Below are 20,029 nucleotides of genomic sequence, written 5' to 3'. Positions count from 1 at the left end.
TCATTCTGTGGCCAAATACACCCCACAGAGCTGGAGACAGTCTTTAAGTCCTCGTTGGATGCATGAACGAATGAGGGAGAGAGCTCCTGAGATCGCTCCTGAGATCCAGGCAATTCTGCCAGGCATTCCTTGGGAGGCCTTGGTCCTCCACTGGAATTGTGGAACCAGTCATTCTATCTCTAAACTGGGGTTTAGGGAGGAAATGGGGAGCTACCTTGACTCAAGCCTTTGCATTTTGGGGCTAACCCTAATACCGACTTATGTGCCCTTTTCACATTCATGTATTTTCTTGCTCCACAGGGGCCCAAATCATGCCCCACTATCACGTGGAAGTCCTGCTGGCATTTTTAAAATGTTAATTTCAAATGAGTCGTAGTTTTTTAAAATAAATTTTTGTCTCATCTCTCACCAGAGTGCCCAAAGGAATCATGCATTTAAACAGATGTGCATCTATATGCAACAAATAATTTATTCAGTGCACCAATGGTACTTAATGCCCATATGGATTTGTAGACGCCTCTCAGGAAGTCTGCAGGCCTCAGATAGAGAAGACCTGCGGATTGGGGATCCCTGGCCTCTCAGAATCCTTCCAACCCTGTGTCCCAGAATTCTTTGTTCAGAGAAGTGAAGCTGATGCCTTGTACCTCTCCCATATCACGCCTTGCCAAGAGTCAGTGAGAAGATGAATGTGAAGAGTTCTGAAAATTACATAGTGCCTTGTCCATGTATGGTGTTATTATAGTTATGATCTGGGTAGTTTTCAGGAAATGAGGGAAGACTTTAAGGTGGATTGCCATGGATGGTTGCACGGACGTGCACTGCTCAAGAACACCATACCCCAGGAAGTGCTATTCATTTCCTAGACATTGTAGATTTGTAGATTTATGATAATAGGTTTCTACCTGATGGCAGTAAAATGTCTTGAGAAAGGGCTCCTTTTTATTTTTGCACAAAGGTGAAGTGTGGGCTGTTAGAGGCTCTGCCTTCTACAAAGCTGAATAGTTTGAACAGCTTGGCTCACATGGGCAATTTGCCACATGTCCATTATGTACATGCATGCCCAACAGGGCTATGCACATAGCCCTTGGACACTGCCTGGAACATACGGTCATAGGGGAGAGGGTGTTAAAATATGGACTCACTGTTGTTACCCTTGGTAGATACTCTATTGCTATATTGAACATTCACTGATCACTGTGGGGTAAGGCTGGGGAGAGGGGTGAAACCTAGGGCAGAGAGGCCTTGGGCACTCAGATGGGACTGGCCTCAAACCTGAGGCAAAGTTTTAGGAAGTTCAACAAAGCATATTCCGGAAAGTCATTTTCTTTTATTGCTGCTTCTAAGGAGGTGGGGGAGAGGTGAGCTATTTATGGATTTCGTTTAGACAGTGTTCAAGAACACAGCCCCCAAATGTGAAGGATCAGAACCAGATCTGACACGAGGGTCAGGAACCTTCTGTACATTGTTTCTTATTTAGAATGATGTTCTTTAAGCTATATGACTATTTGGTATGAGTTCCCGATGCTGGCATCTGAGTCTCATTTTTGTACTGTGCTATTTAAGCAAATAAAGAAATTGACTTGCACAAAGGTCTCATCTGGATTATTCACAGTGGTGGCAAGATGGGAGCCCACCCGCCACAACTAGGCCAGTCTGGCGCCTGCAAGGCTGTGAGGGTCAGCCCCCTTGTCCCCGCCTGGGGGCCCTCTCTGGTTGCTCCCCAGGTGTCCCGTCCTTGAGCGCCAACTTGCTAAGACAGTAATGAAGTGCCCTGGGCATCAGGAGACCTGGGTTTTAGTCCAGCTCCCCACAGGCTGAGGGACGTCAGGGACGTGATACTTGCCCTCTGGACCTGACATCCTACAACTCTGGGACCCTTAGGATGACAGTTAATTATATGTCCAGGAAAATCTGGGCCAGTCTCGATTCTACACCGTCTGTTTTACTAAGTCTCTAATTTTGGCCATTCAGAACCAGGGTAAAAATGGACAGAATACAGTGTCTGGCTTTTGGTCCAGAGAACGTGGTCTCTGCTGGAAGGCATCGAAGGCCTCCTCTCCCCTCTCTCAGATAACACAGGAGTCTTTCCAATGGCTGCCCGGGGAGGGCGACCCTCTGGTGTGCATAGCTTGTCTTCTTTCCAAACCACTTTCCGCTTCCAACCCCTGAAGCCTCACTGTCATGCTCTGAGGAGGGCAGAAGAGGGCAGTGCCTCACTTCATAGATGAAAAAAGCTCAGAAGGGGCAGGTGCCTCGTGCAAGGTCACGTAACCACCCCCAGACAGAACCAGGCCAGGACCCAGCTCCCAGAACCCCCGTTTTAGGGCCTTTCCTTGTTGTCTAATCCATTAGTTCTTTTTCCCAATACTTTTTTCTCAATACTTATTGAGCATTTACTATGTGCCAGGTCTGATCTAGCTCTATGGAATAAACAAACGCAGAAGGCACGACCCCTGCCCTTGGGATGCTCGTGGACCTCGCTAGCTATGGGAATCTCGTGCCAGTAGGAATGTAGGAGCGTGGGACACCATTGTGTGAGAGTGGGGCTCCCTCCACTCACACCACAGAGGCTTTCAAGAGCACCGAGGTGCATGGGACACCCTGCTGCTTCGAATCGCTTTCAAAAGGTGGGTAAGTGACATCAGGACTTTTAATTAACCTAATTTCTGACCCTGAGAAGTCAGGAGGCTCAGTGAGTCAGAGATAATGGGGTCAGCCAAGACCTGGTTGAGTTCGGGATGTTAGCTGAGTTACAGGGAGGGCAGAGCCTCAGGGGTCATTTGGACGTGCTTGTTTGGAAGCCCAGAGTGTGCTCTGCCCTTGACCTCCACATCAGTGAGACCTCCAATTTCGAACCACAGTGACTGACACATCAAAAACCAATCCACTAGTATTGGCTTTAAAAAATAAGAAAGATAAGGAGAAAGGAACTAATTGGAGTTGCCAAATTTAGCAAATAAAAATATGGGTGGCCTAGTTAAATTTGAATTTCAGATACACAACAAATAATAGCAATCCTGGGGCCATACTCATGCTAAGTATTCATTGTTTCTCTGAAATCCAAATTGAACAAGATGTCCTGTATTTTATCCAGCGGCCCTGAAACCAATGCAAGAACAATTCTCTTAATTGCCTCCTAATGGGGAAAAGGGACATACGAAAAATGAAGGGAAATATACACAGGAATTTATTGATTCTAACTGTAACCTGACTCTAACAGAAGGGCATCTGGGCTCTGAATACAGGCTTTCAGGTAAAACAACAGTTAAGGTCATGTTCAGTTCCCCCTTGCACAGCAGGGCATAAGCATTCCCAAGTTGTGCGAGCCTGAAACCCCCCCCCCTCCCCTGGTTCACAGGTCTCAAGGGCTCTGGCCGCGCCCGCCTGCAAACCACAAGACCACTCCTGGGGGAGAGGCTAGGGGACCGCCGTGGACTTGTCTCTCCGCCCCCACATGGTCCCCGGGGCGCTCCCCTTGACTGGTCTGAGCCACAGACCTGGAGTAGGAAGAGGGTGCAAGAACACCTGAGATTTTGATTCTTCTCAGCTTCTCAAAGATAGTTAGATTCTTCCTGGCAGAACGTATTAAAGGGAGCTTGTGTGGACTCCTGCTCCCTGACGTGGTCCTGTTAGATGTAGGCTCCTCCAGGCCCTCTTGCCACAGCCCCCTGCCCTCCATGGCTAAAATTTGCATGCATCCTCCAGAGGCCCCAACCAAGCTCAGGGCTGTCTTCCACCCAGTCCTCTGGGGTTTGCATTCCAGGATTTGCAAAGCAAATACATCCGAGGCCGTGGGCAGCCCAGGCTTCCTTACCGGGCCTGGCTGGGGCTGGAAGCTATCCACACTCCAGTGAGCAGTGGGGCTAATTTTTTTCTAGCTGGGTTGGAAAAATTGAGGCTGAAGTCTTTGTTGTGGAACATTTTAACTGAGGTATGAACAGCAGACAGGGTCTGCCCTCGTGTTGCCCTCATGCTGGGGGATGGGAGGGGAAGGGACGTTTGGCCTCTGTGTCCTCTACAACCACACCAGGACTCAGGGAAGTCCAGGACGGCTGGCTCACACAGCCACACCACACAAGCCCTGGGGAGCTTATCATGACCTCATGCCGGATCAGCTCCACGAGTGATTCCAGGGAGCAGCTGAGGCAGAGTCCGGTGGTTCTAAGTCAAGCCTTTGGGACAGTGAGAGAATTAAAAACAAAACAAAGCAAAGCAAAAGAGCCTGATCTCTTGATGGGAAAGAGGAAAGTGAGTCCGTGGCTCAGTACCGCTCGATCCGCAAGGGTTTGGCCCTGTAGACTAGATTCTGGGGGGCCGGGGTCTGACACGGCCCCGTCTCAAAGAAGCGAAGTCAGGCCGGGGCCGGGAGGATGTTTAGACAAGGAAGTGCTCGCCCAGGGGAATCAGGACTCTTCACACCAACAGGCTTGGTAGTGGGTAACACCTGGTCCCCAGAAGGCATAGGGTGAGGGGACTGCATCTGAGAGCCTTGGGGAGAAGGCTCTACCGTGGGGTCATCAGGTTCTCTCCCATTCCAGCTCAAGTTTTCTCTCTCGGCTCACAGTTTCCTAGAAAAAGGACAGAGATTCATCATTTCTAAGTCCCTCATCTAGGACGTTCCTCCCCTTATTTCCGCTGAGAACATCCTTCACAGTTTCAAATGCCTCATGCAGCCCCAAGCGAGTAGCCAGGCCCCATGATAGCCAACTGGATGCATAGAAATCGGAAATCTCAATTTATACCAGAAATCAGCTATCAGATCCTGCTTTATAATTACACGGGTCTTTTGCAAATGGAGAATTCCACTGACAGAGCAGGACTTGATAGGGGTGTTTTGAAACATCATTTGATTTACAAAAGTCTGGTTAGTATTTGGTTTTGCAGGAAGGGGAAAGAAGTGGAGTGGCCTCCAGAGCGCAGACTGCACACTGTACAAGGAGACACTGCTAAGACAAAGGGTGAGCATTTCGTGGACGTATTCATGCTGTGGCTTATTTGTACAGTTTTCTGCATGTTATTTGTTCAGTTCTGTACCTTTGTACATCATTCGTACAGATTTCTAGCAGGCGGCAGTCAACCGTTTTAACAAAACCAGTATATTATCACAATCTTCCAGCAGCTGGGAATCAAGTTCTCCAGGAAAGGGTACTGTTTTCTCAGTGCACAAGGCAATATATGGGCTAGCGTTGGCCTTGACTATGGCCAGGAAGAGGCAGGTGGGGTCAGAAAGGAAACTGGGCAGACAGCATCCCAGGGCAGAGCAGGCAGTGCCTGGCTTCCAGGGTCACCCTGGGCAGTTCCACACCTCAGGGCAGCTGTATTCCTGGATCCGGCCTGTAGCTGTATTCCTGGATCTGGGATGAGGCCTGTAGGTGACCCAAACTGTCTCGGACGTGGAGAGCAGAGAGAAGTCAAGTGGGCAGGGAGCAGACCTGGATGCGAGAAGCCAAGAAAGCACATGTGAGGAGAAGTGAGACAAAAAGGGGGCTCTGCAAAGACCTGAGTTTCAAGGCCCCTTCCATGTGCTGTGTGACCCTGGCCAATCATTTGCCCTCTCGAGGAAATGGAGGCACTAGGACTAGGCCCCGTGACTTCCGATTCACTCCAGTGCTCCTTCTACCACTCAGTGATCAACACTAAGACACTGGTGACAGATGACTCGGATCCTGGCTCTGCCACCTACCTACTGTGTGACTTTGGACATGTTGCTTACCCTCTCGGTGCCACAATGCCTGGAACATAATAACTACTCTGGAAGTTTTAGCTATTATCATTACATTCACATTTGAATAGGGAGAAATTCCATAGTAACTCAAAGGAGGGGCTCTCTACTGGTAGAAATTGGAGGAGTCTGACAGAATGGGTAGCAGTTGAGAGGATGTGAGCAGCAATGAGCAAGAGGGACCTCTTCCTTTTCCACTTGTAGCCTGGAGGCAGTCCCTGGATTTCTCAATCCATCTTGCCACTTTGAGATCAGTTACACAACCCAAATCAGATGACCACTGAACTCTTACTGGAAGAGAGACGAGGCTAGCAGTGGAAAGCTAGGCTGATACATATACACAGCCATGCCCCAGACTCCCTGTAACCTAAGCAGCAGCATCCCAGCCAACTCACAGGACTATGGAAGAGGAGAATAAACGTTTGTTTTATAATCCACTGAGAGCGGGGGGGGGGGGGGGGGTTGCTTGTTATATAGCATTATCGTAGCAATAATAACTGACTAATACAATTAGCACCAGAATATGAACTTGAACATCTGATTTAAAAGACACAGGAGAGAGAGCGAGAGAGAAGGAGAGAGATATTAACGTATGGAACATCTACCTTGTAGCTTTTACTTACTTATTTATTTTTTTAAAGTAGGCTCTAGGACCAACGTGGGCCTTGAACGCAAGACCCTGAGATCAAGAATCACATGCTCTACTGACTGAGCCAGCCAGGCGCCCCTTACCCTATAGCTTTTATTCTAGCCTCTCTTCTGTTTGTTGGGAGGAATATCAGTTGGGGATCAGGAGTTTGCACAGGACTAGGCCATGGATGTGACAATGTCACTTGTGATTGTAGATTTCCTCTCTTTCTGGGTTGCTCCTCCTCTATGCCTAACCTTTTCGAGCATCTTTTTTTGACCCCCTACCCTGGTCTTTGAAGCTCAGAGTATGGATTTGCATGGAATTGCTTAAGACCGTCAATTGGTAAATTGCTTCCAGGCAGTTTCATAATCTGTTCTATAAAGGAACAACGCAGACGGAATGTGTGACCTACTGACAACAGTATTTCCCACAGCTGTGAATGTTGTTTTGTTTGTTTTTATCACAGGCTGTTGCTTTATAAAGGCACTTGAATCCTAGAAGTTTATCGGCCAAGGTAGAGCTCGCTGAGTTACACAGTTTCCACTGCTCCAATGTATAGGAAGAGGCCTGGCCCTGGAATGAAGGGACCCAAGTTTGGGTCTGGCTTCCAGATGGCACTCCCAGCCCCGAGGAAGCTTCCCTACCCCCACAGCAGACCTGCTTATGCTCTCATGACCAAACTTGACCTTGAGCTGCTAGAGACAGAGATATGGACCCTCAAAAGTCAAAGAAATGTGGAGGCTGAAGACCAAGGAACAGAGTGAGACTAATCCCAGGACACACTAAACCGATGACCCCTAAGGACCACCAATGGCCTGCTGGGTCCTGCACCCTCCCTGCCCATCCTTTAATCCAGAAAGTGACACATGCATCTGCCCCACTTTCTGCAGCAGCTCTGAGAATCTCCTCCCCACCATACTGCTTCCCACCACCCACCAAGTACCTAACTGCCCAGACCTCAAAGTGGGCCTGTTGCTGCCAGAGTGAGCTTTTGACCTTCATCTATCTGATAATCTCTCTGCCTACCCAGGGATCCCATCTGGGACAGGAACAACACGGAAGGATGTCACTTAAAATGACTTGGGGATTTTTCTGACCAATGGAGGCTTGAAGCGAATTAGATAGCAATGTGGGTCTGTCCCATTCAGAGAATATTTTGATAATCCAGTAAAATAGTTGTAGATGATTCCTGGCTTCATTTGTGTTTAAAACTGGTATTTTTCGGGGCACTTGGGTGGCTCAGTCAGTTAAGCATCTGACTCTTGATCTCAGCTCAGGTCATGTTCTCATGGTCCATGGGATCGAGCCCTGCATTGGGCTCTGCACTAACAGTGCAGAGCCTGCTTGGAATTCTCTCTCCTTCTCTCTCTGCTCCTCCTCCACTTGTGCTCTCCCTGTCTCAAAATAAATAAACTTTAAAAAAAAACCACAAAAGCTAGCATTTTTCATTTGCAAGTGTATATGTATATATGCATGTCTCTTTTAAAAAATGTTATGGCTCAGTAAAAAATTAAGACTTCGTTCTTGTCTTTAGCTCAAAGTTCAATTTTGGGGTAAACTCTTAAAAGTTGGGGATTGAGTTTAATTCATTCGCTATCTCCAGAGACAAGTAGAGTGCTTGGTATCTATTAGGTGCTCAATAAAGGTTGACTAATGGAATCAATGACAATATAATATAATTAAAAAATATATACCAAACAGGCCTAAAATGGTTAGGGCTTTTAGCTGTAGCTTGGCAACAATTTGGATCTTTACGTGTTGAGGGTCACAGCGTCACACAACTGTCTGGTTTGTTTTTTAAGTAGAGTTCTATTGAGATGGTAGTTAGTTAACCTCTGCCTATAACCCTAATATCTACTAAATTATTGAGTGCTAATTACACATCTTGCATTTTGCAGCAAAGCACTTTACATGTTGACCTCATTAAAGCTTCACAATATCATCCCTATTTTACAGGTTGGGAAATAGAGGCTCAGATAGACCACTTGTCCTAGGCATGCTCACTGAGTGAGATAGCGGCAGACCAGGGATTTTCTGTTGGGTGGGTCAGACTCCAAAGCCCAGCTCCTAACCCCCCCCCCCCCCCCCCCCCGCTCTTACTGACTCCTCCCTACTCCTTGTGATCTTCCTGCAGACTGTTCCCAAAGCTTTTCCTCCCCAGGGAATTTGAGAAACATTAGCCACACTCACTGCGCTTTGCTGCCTGGTTTTTTGGACCGTGGATGTCTTGGGAAGCCTTTTCTAGTGCCATTTGTTTTTTGTTTGTTCTTCTTGAATATTTTGCTCATCCAACTTGAGTCTTCGGCAGGGTTGTCCCTGAGTGAGAGATGAAGCAAATGGTTTGTTAATAACCTGTCCTGTGTTCCCCACCATCAGGGCCCTGCTCCAGCTCAGAAGGTAGACAGACACACCAATGCTATGGTTTTTAACCCTGGATGAACACCAGAGTTCCACGGCAAACATTTATTTTATAATCAATGACTATTTAAGTAACATTATGCCAACTAGTCAATGGAAACTCAAACTTTTATACAGTTATATGTCAATGCAATAAAATTTAAACCATGTGAACAAAAATGCCCAAGCACAAATTTTTAAAATTTATGCAAACTCTTTCAAAAAGTCTTTAAAAAAATGTTTATTTATTTTTGAGAGAGAGAGAGAGATATCAAGGAGTGGCAGAGAGAGAGAGAGAGGGACAGAGGATCCAAAGCAGGCCCTGTGCTGACAGCAGAGAGCCCGATGCAAGCCTTGAACTCATGGACCATGAGATCATGACCTGAGCTGAAGTCGAATGCTCAACTGACTGAGCCACCCAGGTGCCCCCCAAAAGTCTCATAATGAAAATTATACTTAATGTGAGAAGCAGGTATATTTTAATATATTTGATATGATATGGAGTGGGAACATCAGAAGGACCTGCTCTCTCAATACCTGCAACTGTGGCCCTGAGAACCCCAGCCTCTGCCAGAGCTGCCCCGGGGCAGGAGGCATTAGGGGAGGGGAGGGGAAAGATACCCTTTGACCCACTCTCTGATCTCCTGCTGGTGCCTGACAGTGGCCAGCCCAATTGGCAAGCAGCCAATGAGGGAGACTGGGTAATGTGGTCCCTAAAAAAAAGAAAAAAAAAAAAAACAACAACAATCCTCAGGCCCTCTCAGAATGACCTCAAAGGTAATAATGGAGAACACGTTACACAACCCAGACAACTGATGTGCATTATAAAAAAAGATTTTCTGGGGACCATCTACAACCTAGGAATATTAGCCCTCTTACCATGCTGATAGAAAATAATTTGGATTAAGGAAGGCCTTTGATAGAGTCCCTCAATTCATACTGTGCAGGGGCTACCTCAGGGTAGGATGTAACATGCCTGCTAGCTCTCTTGAACTGAGCTGGCTCCAGAGAGTAAGAAGTGAGGGGCTGCACATTCTCCTGCTGCTTTTGGAGAAGGTACATTGAGCACAAATAGCTCATTTCCCACTTGTTGCCCCCACTGAAGAAGAGAGAAGTGTAAAGGGGTGGACTGTAATCATACAAACTGGAAAAGGATCCCAGTGTTCCTAGGGCAGCTAAAGGAAAAATTCACTTAGCTAGGCCCCCCATTCCTTGGCCAAAGGAAAGAATGTGTCCCCAGTTAAAGGCAAACTTACATTGCACAGGGCTTGTTGGTGGCTTCCTTCACGTTAACCACAGGCATGGCACCTTTCCGACTTGAAGAGGCAAGGGGAGCTACAAAAGCAAAAATCAAGGAGACGTGAGTAAGGCATGGACGGGGAGGAGTATTTAGTCATTTTTGAAATAACAATAGGAAGTAAGCAAGAGTATCCAGAAACAGTAAACTACTCTCTTAATCTCAAATTCTCATGTTGACGGAGACCCAGGGCAGTGGCATCTTGTGACAGGATGGATACTGACCTTTGGTGTAGTGTTATCAACAATCCCCTCACAAAAAAGCAACCGTGTTAGGGCAAGTTTTCAGGAAAATCCCCCATAGGGGCCTGAACCTTCCATCACCTGCTATGTGTAAAGCTTTTTTTCTTTTTTAATGGAAAAGAAAATATTAATAGTTTCATGACCATTGTTCTTAAGAAAGCCCTTTTCCTATTTTCTGTGAGTATGGGGATAGATAATATATGAAGATGACTGTGTAATTTTGTAATATGTATAAATAAAAATAATGTAAACTATATTTAAGTTCCTCCACTTGAAGTTCTTCCATTTGGGGTCTCGTTGGATATCCCTGGCTTTCCCAAATCTATTTGCAACTCCCGTGTTTACGGATTTTCCTGGGACATTTTGCAACCCCCTTCACCCCTAACAGCAACATGGCCACCACTAAATGACAGATCACACTAACCTCTGAGAGGCTCCCTTCTGCCCATCTCCCACAGATGGCCTAGGCTGTCGTTACTGAGGCCCAGCTGAAGACCATAACTATACAGCACTACTGAATGTAAGGGCCAGATGTTTCTTCATCATGAGGCTCTGCACTGTAGAATGTTCAGCAGCGTCCTCGGTCTCTACACACCAGATGTTACCCACTAGCTGAAAATCAAAGATGTCTCCCGATATTGCCAAATGTCTCCTGAGGATAAAATGGCCCATAGTTCAGAAGCACTGGACTGTCTGTCCCCTCTGTCTACCCCCAGCATGAGCAAGGAATGCCAACTCAGGGCCCAGGATTGCCCAGGCTACCTGAAGATGGCTATCTTTGGACACGGGTGTGAATAACATAAAACAAATGCATTTAATTTAACAGCATGTAAGACAGCATGTGAAACACTTTGGCCAATTTTCTTACTTTTAAGGTCCTGGTATTTTACTGTGATTAAAAGGGTCAAATCTATTCCAGAGAAAGTGTACCCCTGATTTGGGGCAGATCCGCCAAGAAAGAAACTGTCATGCTAGTCTGTGCTAATGTTTGCCCTAATAACTATGGGAGTTTGGTGGATGGACCATGGAGACCCTATGAGCTGGCTTTAGTCCATCATTTGGGGACCTCTCCCTTTGCCCCCACACAGACCATCCACAGTAGCCAAACAGGTATCTTCTTCATCCTGAATGTTCCTTGCACTTTCCTTCTCTGAAACTGAACATCTAGAATAAACAAAATCTGAATTTCTCATGCTACTCTGCCCCATCCTGTCTCACAAACCATGATCATCAAAATCTTGTTCATTTCAGCTCACCTGTCACCTCCAAGAAGCATTTCCTTAATCAATCACCTCAGACAGAAGTGATCTTTTAAAAAATTTTTTTAAATGTTTCTTCATTTTTGAAAGAGAGAAAGAGAGACAGAGCACGAGTTGGGAGGGGCAGAGAGAGAGGGAGACACAGAATCTGAAGCAGGCTCCAGGCCCTGAGCTGTCAGCACAGAGCCTGATGCCGTGCTGGAACTCACTGACTGCGAGATCATGACCTGAGCTGAAGTCAGATGCTTAACTTGCTGAGCCACCCAGGCGACCCAGAAAGTGATCTTAATCTCTACGGCTACTTGACTACCTCTCACGCTCCATTTTTGTTAGTGATGTAGCGGTTACTAATTTTTTCTGTATTTTTGAGGCTGGTATCTCTGTCATCCCCTCTGCTGGAGGGGAGATTTCTTGAGTGAGGAACTGAAAATGCTTCATCTTTGAAGACTCAAGAGCGGTACTTTGCAAGCTGTCTGTAGAAGATATTAGTTGTGAAGAACCAGTTTTTAAAAATCTTTTTTTTTTTTTTTTTTTTGCAATCCATAATGGAACTAGTACTTTTGTGAAATACAATGAATTAGTAGGAAAATGACCAAGCTCTCGGATGTCCTGACAATATTTATTGCTAAAAATAGTCCTAAATGCTTACTTTCAACCTCTGCTCATTTCATTGTAAATTAGTAACAAATAGTTTGGGGACCAGCATTGGTCCACAAAGCACTCTTTGAGTAGCCCTCCCCCAGCACAGTGGCTATCACAATAAAAACCTTCTGGTACAGTGCTTCTCAAACATGGTTCTCAAAAGAACCCCCTGGAGGACTTGTAAAAAATATAGATACCTGGGTCCCACTCCCTGAATCAGTAGGTCTGTGGTGGGGCCTGAGAACTTGCATTGCTAACAAGTTCCCAGGTGATGAGTTTGCTGTCACGGCCTCTGACCAACCTTTGAAAATCACGGGACTAAAAACCTGAACAAATGTCAAGAACACGGTCCCCTTGTGGTGGCCTAGCCTCAAAACAGGTAAAGCCTCTAAAGCTAACTGCTCACATCACCACTGCACCCCTCTAAAGCAATGGTTATCAGCTACCATGTTGTTGCACATTTGCCAAGGGGCTCCAGACATAAGAAATACTTCTGGCTTCTTCTGTGAGAAGCCAGAAGTGTCCATACCTTGGGGCTGTTCTGGGCCCAGGTCTTCCACGGGTAGCTGTGTAGGTGGCGCTGAAGGAGAACATTGGGGCAATGTTTGAGATGTCACTACAGCTGGTGGCCTGGGTGACACAGATGACTGGGAGGGTGGGGATCTTGGTGGTGATCCAGTCGTTTGTACCTGCTGCTGTGATTGGACAGGTGTTGAGCTGAGTGCTAAGTGCACAGCTGGGAGTGATGCAGGCATCAGGTCAGCTGGAGAATGTGATGGTGATGAGGCCAGCGCAGTGGCAGGTGACTGCTCAAATGAAGAGCCAGCTCGTGAAACAGGTGATTCTACCCGACGCTCATGTGTGGATTCAGGTCTCGCCACAGGCGAGAACACAAGTGGACCATGGCCGTCCTTTCCTTCCTCTTTGGGAGCCCACTGTGCGTGAAGTTGTATGGATTCCTCCTCTGTCTGGAGGCTTGATTGGCTGCCTTCAGGGCACTCATTGCCAAGGGCAAGTTCTATATTGCAGTACACTTCTACGCGGGGGAACATCACTCTCTTGGAGGGAGAATTGAGATAAGCATCATCTAGGAAAACAACAGCATGGGGTCACAGGTGGCATTTCTAACCCCTGGCATCAGCATGGTGTTTGCAAAAAGGGATTTCCCATATTATTTTCATAAGCAGGATTAGTGCTTTTCAATGGCCTTTCTTCACTTACTCAAATTTATATTACTTGGTTGTGGATTGATTCACTTATTCAATGGGTATTTATTGAGCATCTATATATGTGCCAGGCATTATATCAGGCATTGAGGAATGAAGGGGACAAAAACAGTGTGATGGTTCCTGACTTCTTAGAGTGTGCAGTCTAGCATGGGGGCAGGCATTGACCCCCCAAATAATCTCAAGTTGTAACCAAGACAAGTTCTAGGTAAGAGTGAAACATGATATTAGCAGACAGGGAAGCAGGGAGGACTTAATCAGGAGGACTTCCCTGAGGGAGTGATATTTAAGCTGAGATCTGAAGGGCGAGTGAAGGTCCAGGTGGGGGTCAGGATGGATGGGGAAGAGCATTTCCAACAGGGGGAACAGCACACACAAATGCCACAAGTTCGAGGGGGCATGAGGAGCGCCTGAAAGGTTAGTGTGGTTAGAACCGGGGTGGGGGCACTGCGGGGAGAGATAGGGCTGAGGAGGCCACAGGGGCCAGACCATGCTTGTAGACAATGTTGAGGGCCCTTGGTTTCCATGGAGACCATGAAAGACTTATAGGTGGGGCGATGCTGCACTACCTCTGGCTTTGGCGAGATCACTGTGGCTGCTGAATGAAAACTCACTGAGAAGGGCCTAGGGGACCCAGGGAAACCTGTAAGGCTGCTATGGAGAGGTGTTTGGGGCTTGCACCTGGAAGGAGATAGAAAGAAATAGAAAATTCTGTTTTGGAGGTAAAATAAATAAGAATTGGCACTGGACTGATTGAAGGAAGAGAGGAGGTAGCTGGTTTGCACAGCCAGATGGACGCTGGTTGCTGGGAGGGTGACCATGGAGGGGATGGGTCGGGGGAGCAGTGAGGAGGGCACAGGTTATGAGGTTGTTTGGGGACATGTGGATTTTAGGGGGCCTTAAAGATGTCCAAGGAGAGATGACAAATGGGCAGTTGGATACATGGGTTTGGATCTCAGAGGAGGGTGAGGGTGAGGGTGTACCTTTGGGAGCCTCATCTATGGATGGTAACTGCAGCTGTGCTGGTGGCTGTGGAGGGATTGCCCAGGGAGGAAAAGCACAGTGAGAACAAGAGGGAGTAAGGACTGAGCGAGGAGAGGGGGAAGGGCAGAACCCAGGCCAAGTTTCTAAAATAGGCAAGAAAGATGTAGTCTTTCAGTAGACCAAAGAAAGTTGCTGGTAAGAATCCAGTCGAGAGGTGGGGGTTCGATATATAAAAGAGAGATAGAATAATGGATAACTCAAGAGTCCTGAGATGGTGAAGGGGTCTGAGCACAGGCAGGGTGTGGGTTTTAGGCAAGAAGAGGGTTGCTTCCTTTAACTTTCGAGGAAAGAGGGAGACAGAGAAGGGTGAGTCTGTATATTCGGTAGTGCAAAGTTGAGAGAACTTCCCTCTGTTGGCTTTGGTTTTTTTCTGTGAAGTTGTTTGGATACAAATCCCTCTGCTGGGGATCAGGGAGAGGGGTAGTCTTGAGGTGGTGATTACAGAGGAGGAGAGAATGGCTTGACAAGACAAGTACTGCACGACTGTATTTTGTGTAGAAATCCACAAGCTAGTTCTAAAATTCATATGGGATTGGAAAGGACCTGGAATATACCAAACACCTTTGAAAAAACAAACAAAAAAAACAAACAAAACAGGGGCGCCTGGGTGGCGCAGTCGGTTGGGCGTCCGACTTCAGCCAGGTCACGATCTCGCGGTCCGTGAGTTCGAGCCCCGCGTCGGGCTCTGGGCTGATGGCTCAGAGCCTGGAGCCTGTTTCCGATTCTGTGTCTCCCTCTCTCTCTGCCCCTCCCCCGTTCATGCTCTGTCTCTCTCTGTCCCAAAAATAAAATAAACGTTGGAAAAAAAAAAAAAAATTAAAAAAAAAAAAAAAAAAAAAAAAAAAAAAAACCAAACAAAACAAAGTTGGAGAACTAAGACTACCTGATACCAAGATTTATTATAAAGCTGCAGTGATCAAGACAGTATGACATTGACATAAAGACAGAGAAATTGATCAATGGCACAAAACAGAAGGTCTAGAACTGGACTCGTGACATATATAGACAACTGACTTTACTCAAAGGTGCAAAGTCACTTCATTAGAGAAAGCGTAGTCTTTTCAGTAAATAATACTGGAGGAACTGGATGTCCATATGCAAAAAAAAAAAAAAAAAAAAAAAAGAACTTTGTTTTATACCTTGAACCACATCCAAAAATTAACTCAAAATGGAATATAGACACAAATGAAAAGCCAAAAAACCATAAAACTTCTAGAAGGAAACAGAAAACGTTTTTGTGATCTTGAGTAAGGCAAAGATTTCTTAGGTAAGACACCAAAAGCATGATTCATAAAGGAAGCAAATTAATAATAAGGGCCCTATCAAAATGAAAAACTCCTTTTCAGAATACTGTTAAGGAATTGGAAAGAGAAATCACAGACTGAGAGACAATATTTGAAAGTCATGTTTCTAATAAAGGGCATTTCCCTGGGACCATGACCTGAGCCGAAATCAAGAGTCAGACGCTCAACCGATTGAGCCACCCAAGTGCTCCTAATTTCTTAAACATTTAAATAATTATTAAATTATTGCCAAATGAAAAAGCAAAAACTATATACTATTCCAGGTATAGAAGAAGCCTTCTATGTTCCCATTATCTTTCCTACATACCCTATCCTGAGTTTGAGATTTATAATTTCTATACAATTTTGTACTTTCCGAATTTATGTACTATAAAAATATACATTATTCTGTATATTTTTAAATTTTGTATCAATTGAAATAAATCATTATCCATTCTCCTTTTTTTAAAAAAAAGAATATATAAAAGCTTTTAAATAAAACAATTCAATTTTTAGATGGGCAAAAGGGCCCACTGAAAGAGTTTCCAATGGCCAAAGCTGGAACAATGTGAGTAGCAAAATAAATAAAGTAAGACTGAAAAATAACCCAAAGTATAAAATAAGTATCCACGAGTCCATACTGAAACAAACAAGCGATTGAAGAAGTACACAAATGGGGGAGAAGAGACAAATCTTCCAAGCAGAGAGATTTATGTAGATACCCTGCCCTCAAGGAAGTAAAGCCTAACTCTCACCCCTTAAGTGTGGGCTGTGCATAGTGACTTCTTTCCAAAGAGCACAGTATAGAAAGGGGGGAAAAGAGCAACTTCACAGTGGAGAAACCCAATAAACACCACTGCAGACAAGTGCAAGGTCAACATCATGGGTGATATGCCATGGGGATAGCATGTATGTACCCTCGATATAATGTGGCGACAACGGCACTTTGCCTCTGTGGTCTTCCTCTCTGGAACCCAGAACCCCAGTCTAATCATGAGGAAAACATCAGGCAAACCCTAACTAAGGAACATTCCACAAAATATCTGGCCAGTACTCAAATCTTCCAAGGTCATTAAAAACAAGAAGAGTCGGGCACTTGGGTGGCTCAGTCGGTTGAGGGTCTGACTTGGGCTCAGGTCATGATCTCACAGCTCGGTTCGTGTGTTCAAGCCCTACATCGAGCTTGCTGCTGTCAGCACAGAGCCCACTTCAGATCCTCTGTCCTTCTCTCTTCCCCTCCCCCGCTTGTGCTCTCTCAAAAATAAACATGAAAAACAAACATAAAACAAGGAGAGTCTGAGAAAGTGTCATGGATACAAGGAACCTAAAGAGACACCATGGCAGAATGTGATGTGGTCTCCTGAAGGGGATCCTGGATCAGAAAAAAGACATTAGGTTAAAAAGGAAGGAAATCTGAATATACGGCTTCAATTAATAATAACATCAATATTGGGGCGCCTGGGTGGCGCAGTCGGTTAAGCGTCCGACTTCAGCCAGGTCACGATCTCGCGGTCCGGGAGTTCGAGCCCCGCGTCAGGCTCTGGGCTGATGGCTCGGAGCCTGGAGCCTGTTTCCGATTCTGTGTCTCCCTCTCTCTCTGCCCCTCCCCCGTTCATGCTCTGTCTCTCTCTGTCCCAAAAATAAATAAAAAAAAAAAAACAACAAAACGTTGAAAAAAAAATAATAACATCAATATTAGTGAAATAATTGTAAACACTACACTATACTATGTACCAAATTTTCCACGTACCATCTCATGGGTGTGAGACATTATACTAGGGAATGAGGAGTATATGGAAGCTGTCCATACCATTTTCATATTTTTTCTGTGAATCTAGAACTATTCTTAAATAGTGGGAAATGACCAACAGAATCGAACACTTCGACCAAGAAGATATGTAGATGGCAAATAAGCACATGAAAAGACGCTGAACATCATTAGTCATTAGGAAATACAAATTAAAATCACAATAAGATACCACCACACAACCAATCAAATGGCTCAAACTAAAAAGACTGACCATTTCAAGCGTTGGTGATAATTTGGAGACACTGGAACTCCCATACGCTGCTGTGGGGATGTAAAATGGTCCGGCCACTTCAGAAAATAGTTTGGCAGTCTCTTAAAAAGTTAAACATACATTCTGGGTATATGTCCTTAGTCAGTATACGTCCCAAAGAATTGAAAACAGGATCTCGAAGATTATTTGCACATCCACGTTCATTGCATCATTATTCACAATAGCCAAGAGGAAGAAGCAATCCAAATTGTTCATTGATAGGTAAAGATGGATAAACCTTGAGGACATTATGAGAGTGAAATACACCAGTCACAAAAAGGCAAATACTGTATGACTCCATTGACATGCGGTATCTAAAGTAGTCAGTCTCCTAGAAGTAGAAAATAGGACGGTGGCTTCTAGGGCTTTGGAGAAGGAGAAATGAGTTGTTGATCAATGATATAGAGTTTCAGTTTTGCAAGACAAAAAAGTTCTGGAGATGGGTTGTACAATGTGAATATACTTAACACTACTCGACTGTCCGCTTGCAAACGGTTAAGACGGTAAATTCTATGCTATGTGTGTTTACCCTGGTTATACGTATATAGAATTCTATGATTAAATGTACATTCACCATACCACCTTGACATTCCACTCCTAGGTATTAACCCAAGAGAAATGAAAGCATGCGTTTGTGCTAAGACTCCATGAGTATTCGCAGCAGCTTTATTCATGAGAGCCCCAAACTGGATACGACCTAAATGTCCATGAATGGGGGAATGGATAAACGAACTGTGGTATCTTCATAAATGGAATGGAATGGAAAAAGGAATGAACCATTTATACATGCAATAACACGATGAATCTCAGAATAATTATACTGAGTGAAAGAATGCGGACCAAAAAGAGTCCATACTGTAAGTCCATACTAGGAATGTGTATAATGACAGGAAGTGGGGGGAGGAGGGAGGGGTCACAAAGGAGGTGGAGGAAACTTTGGGCATGATGGATGATGGTTCACTCTCTCGACTGTGGTGCTGGTTTCACAAGTGTGTGCGTGTGCGAGTGTGTGTGTGTGTGTGTGTGTGTGTGAAAGAGAGAGAGAGACAGAAGTTAAATTGTGAGAGGGAGGATGGTGCCAAAGAAGCAAGAAGGCCAAGAAGGAAGGGAGGGAGGGAGGAAGGGAAGAAGGGAAGAAGGAAAGAAGGAAAGGAGGGAGGGAGGGAGTCGGTCAGCCTGGCCAGGCACGCCCGGATGCCAGATGGATATTTTAGACAGGGCATCCTCTGAGCTCCAACCTCACTCAACGCCCACATGCACACGTCTGTGTGGGGAATGTGGATTTTCAAGCACGCCAGCAGGCAGTGCCCTTCCCTTTGGCAGAAGGCTGCTGCCGGGGGAGGCCAAGGGTGGAGAGGGAAGCTCGCCTGGCAGCAGGAATAATTAGGAGGATGTGAGTCCTTAGGAGGGCGGAAAAGGGGGATGCCAGGAGGCGGGTGGAGGCATTGAGGGCGACACCGCGGGTGTGGCTTGCTGCCAGAGCTGACCCCCTCTCCAGAAACCAGCAGGGCGGAAGGCTGGAGCGGACTCCCATTTTTCTGTTCCCAGATGGCAGGTGGGAATTAAGAGTGTGGCTCTGGGCACCAGCCACGATTTCTCAGGATGTGTCATACCTCCTGCTCGCATCTGGTGCTGAGAGGAAAATCCAGCCCCACCACACCCAAGAGGATGTAGGGGTGGAGCTGAAGGCCGCACGGACAAAGCCATGCCAACACTGGCAAATTGGAAGAGCGATCAGAAATCGTAGCCGGCACGAGGCATTTTCTTCCTTATGAGTTGTGCCTGTTCCCACTTGGAGTGATTCCAGGACCTCTGGGAAAACCCGCCATGCTCCACACACAGCCCTAATTCTTTAGCGGATGCCCGAAATGCTACTATTTGAGTCTTGTCCTTGGCTTTGAGACTGCCGTTTACACCATCATGTAAATGATGGGGCCGGGGGAGGGGGGAATGGCTCTGGGTTCCTCCCAGAGGCTGGCAGAGGGGCTACTGAGAAGTGGGGGAAACCAGAGATGCTTAGCAAGGCACTTCATAACTCTCCCCAGGGCTTTCCCTGAGAGGAAGAGAAGGAAATTCTAGGGGAGAGACAGGCAGCCAGGCTGCAACCTGAGGTGTAGACGGGTCTCCTGAGGCAGGGGACTGGTATCTGCTCTAAAATCCCGGCCCCAGATCAGGGGATCCCCCAACCCCAAGTCCCCTAGTACACGCCATCACAGAGGAAAGAGT

At 46.1% G+C, this 20,029-nt stretch overlaps 1 protein-coding gene across 1 annotated transcript in view; it reads right to left on the bottom strand.

Annotated features, from left to right (window-relative positions):
- Nucleotides 1-5,245: 5,245 nt before the first annotated feature.
- Nucleotides 5,246-20,029, bottom strand: part of PNPLA1 (patatin like phospholipase domain containing 1) — a 46,518-nt gene continuing 31,734 nt past the window's right edge. The window contains exons 6-9 of the mRNA XM_030314551.2: nt 12,720-13,277; nt 10,007-10,085; nt 8,544-8,669; nt 5,246-5,432 (exon numbers count right to left, since the gene is read on the bottom strand). Of these exons, the coding sequence (XP_030170411.2) occupies nt 5,285-5,432; nt 8,544-8,669; nt 10,007-10,085; nt 12,720-13,277 (911 nt within the window). The 3' untranslated portion in view covers nt 5,246-5,284. The remainder of the gene's footprint in view (nt 5,433-8,543; nt 8,670-10,006; nt 10,086-12,719; nt 13,278-20,029) is intronic.

This window comes from Lynx canadensis, chromosome B2 (genome assembly GCF_007474595.2).
Source record: "Lynx canadensis isolate LIC74 chromosome B2, mLynCan4.pri.v2, whole genome shotgun sequence".
Classification (NCBI taxonomy): Eukaryota; Metazoa; Chordata; class Mammalia; order Carnivora; family Felidae; genus Lynx; species Lynx canadensis.
The sequence above is the reverse complement of the archived record's forward strand: the minus strand, read 5'-3'. Positions and strand labels throughout refer to the sequence as shown.